The sequence below is a fragment of the Asparagus officinalis genome, chromosome 1 (assembly GCF_001876935.1).
Source record: "Asparagus officinalis chromosome 1, Aspof.V1, whole genome shotgun sequence".
Classification (NCBI taxonomy): domain Eukaryota; kingdom Viridiplantae; phylum Streptophyta; class Magnoliopsida; order Asparagales; family Asparagaceae; genus Asparagus; species Asparagus officinalis.
In genome coordinates, this window is record NC_033794.1 from 116,425,722 (window position 1) to 116,427,608 (window position 1,887).

The 1,887-nt window shown below is 30.0% G+C and overlaps 1 protein-coding gene across 2 annotated transcripts in view; it reads right to left on the reverse strand.

Moving 5' to 3' along the window:
• The window catches only part of LOC109829139 (extended synaptotagmin-1), a 24,207-nt gene continuing 22,640 nt past the window's right edge, over nt 321–1,887 (reverse strand). For both annotated transcript variants that reach the window (XM_020396255.1, XM_020396254.1), the window contains exon 14: nt 321–872. In XM_020396255.1, coding sequence (XP_020251844.1) covers nt 657–872 — 216 coding nt within the window. In that variant the 3' untranslated portion in view covers nt 321–656. The remainder of the gene's footprint in view (nt 873–1,887) is intronic.

The window sequence follows — 1,887 nt, forward strand, 5'->3', positions numbered from 1 at the left end:
TGAAGGAGAAGACAGAAGAATTGCTTCAATGGTTCCAAACTCACAACCCACTGTAGAAAATTCCTCCCCTCCCAACTACATGAAGGAGGGGACTTTCAAGATATTATCGAACATTGAACAGATCTACCTCCCAAGATGAGCTTTCCAGAACATGGCGAGGAGCTTGGCGTTCTCAAGAATGGCAACACAAGTGATCCAAATAACAAGACTAGATATATTCTCATGCATTTTAGTGCATGTTTACATAAATGCCTATGACAAATGTAGCTCCATAGTAACAATAGATAATATCAAGGTTTTTGAACACAGCAAAGTAGATAGAAAGCACACACAAAATGAAATCAAATACCATAAACTCTTATTCCATATAAAGTACAAACACAAATTAAGAATAAATAACAAATATAAAAGCCATTTCAAGTGGAAGGATTTTATTGCTATTCTTTTTTTTTCTCTATGTAACTACACATGTTTAATTACAAACAAAAACTTAACATCTGTTCGATTTTTCTAATTTTTAATTAAGAACTAAAGAAATTATAACATTTTTTTTCTTCCTGAGGACACACGTATACATAATGATGTATATATATTTAACAATCATTTAAGGGGATTATTATTATTATTATTATTATTATTACTACTAATATTAAATTTTAGTAAGGTATTTTGCCTGGAGTTGATGATGTTCTACTTATTTCATGACCAAGTTCATTTATTTTATTGATGAGCAATGTCTTTTCCTTCTCTAGCTGAAGCATGTATTCCTCTTGAGCATCCTCTACACTTTCAACTTCACTGAGGGCCAATGACAATCCTTCTAAATCCCCATCCTCCACTAAGCCTTGAAATTTACTGAATATTCCTCGCATCTGCATCATTTATAGTTCAGAGAAAATATAACTCCCAGCAGAAAATAAAACAGATTTAGGATCCACTTGGATGCATGTATATTGCAAAGAAATAGACGTGCTTAAATGAATACAATTCATCAATACATGGATTGAATAAAAACTAAAAACTACAGATTATACGCATATCTGGCATGACGCAAATTTCATAGGAAACCATGTTATCCAAATCGAAAAAATGATGTTATTTGGGAAATTTCTGATGTCAGAAATGTAGGATAAAAGTCTTGCCAAGTATGTAAATTAGATACCGTGATATTTGGTTGGACGTCCAATTTCTAAATCCATGATTTATCTGCTAAACAGATATCCTAAATTTACACATCCACTGACAAATTCTATTATTTACTTCTGTATGCAACAAAATAATGTTCATAATAATATTTCGAATATTATGAAAAGAATTTTTTTATTTTATCATTTTTATTTTTATTTTATTTTATTTTATTTTTTTATTTTGCCCCTTCAAATTTACCACACTGGATGCTTGATTTGTTAACACAGATCATAAATGATAGGATCAACAGACATTACTTATGCATGATTTCTTTAACTGACAAAAGATGAGAGTTAGATTATGTAATAATTTAAATTTGCAGCACTAGTTACAATATATATGCAGCCAGTTAGCACTCATAACTCATAAATAACATTAAGAATCTTTACGTCTAAGATTCTTCCAATTGGATGATGTGTTAATTTTCAGGTTACTTGTCAAGATGCAATTACCAGAGTAATTAATTTAAGAAGAAACTGAAATTTGTTAGGATAACATTTTGCAAACTAAATCTAAGGGGCCATGGACATTGTTTGTAGTTGCTGTTATCTTCAAGACCATATTGAATACAATATCAGATGAGAAAATATTTGGTTTCATAAAGCTTGATTAAAAGCGAAAATAGTAGACAGGAAAACAAGAGATATGAATAAATAATAGCTTCAATTTTCAATATTTACTTTTTCCTTTCACATTATA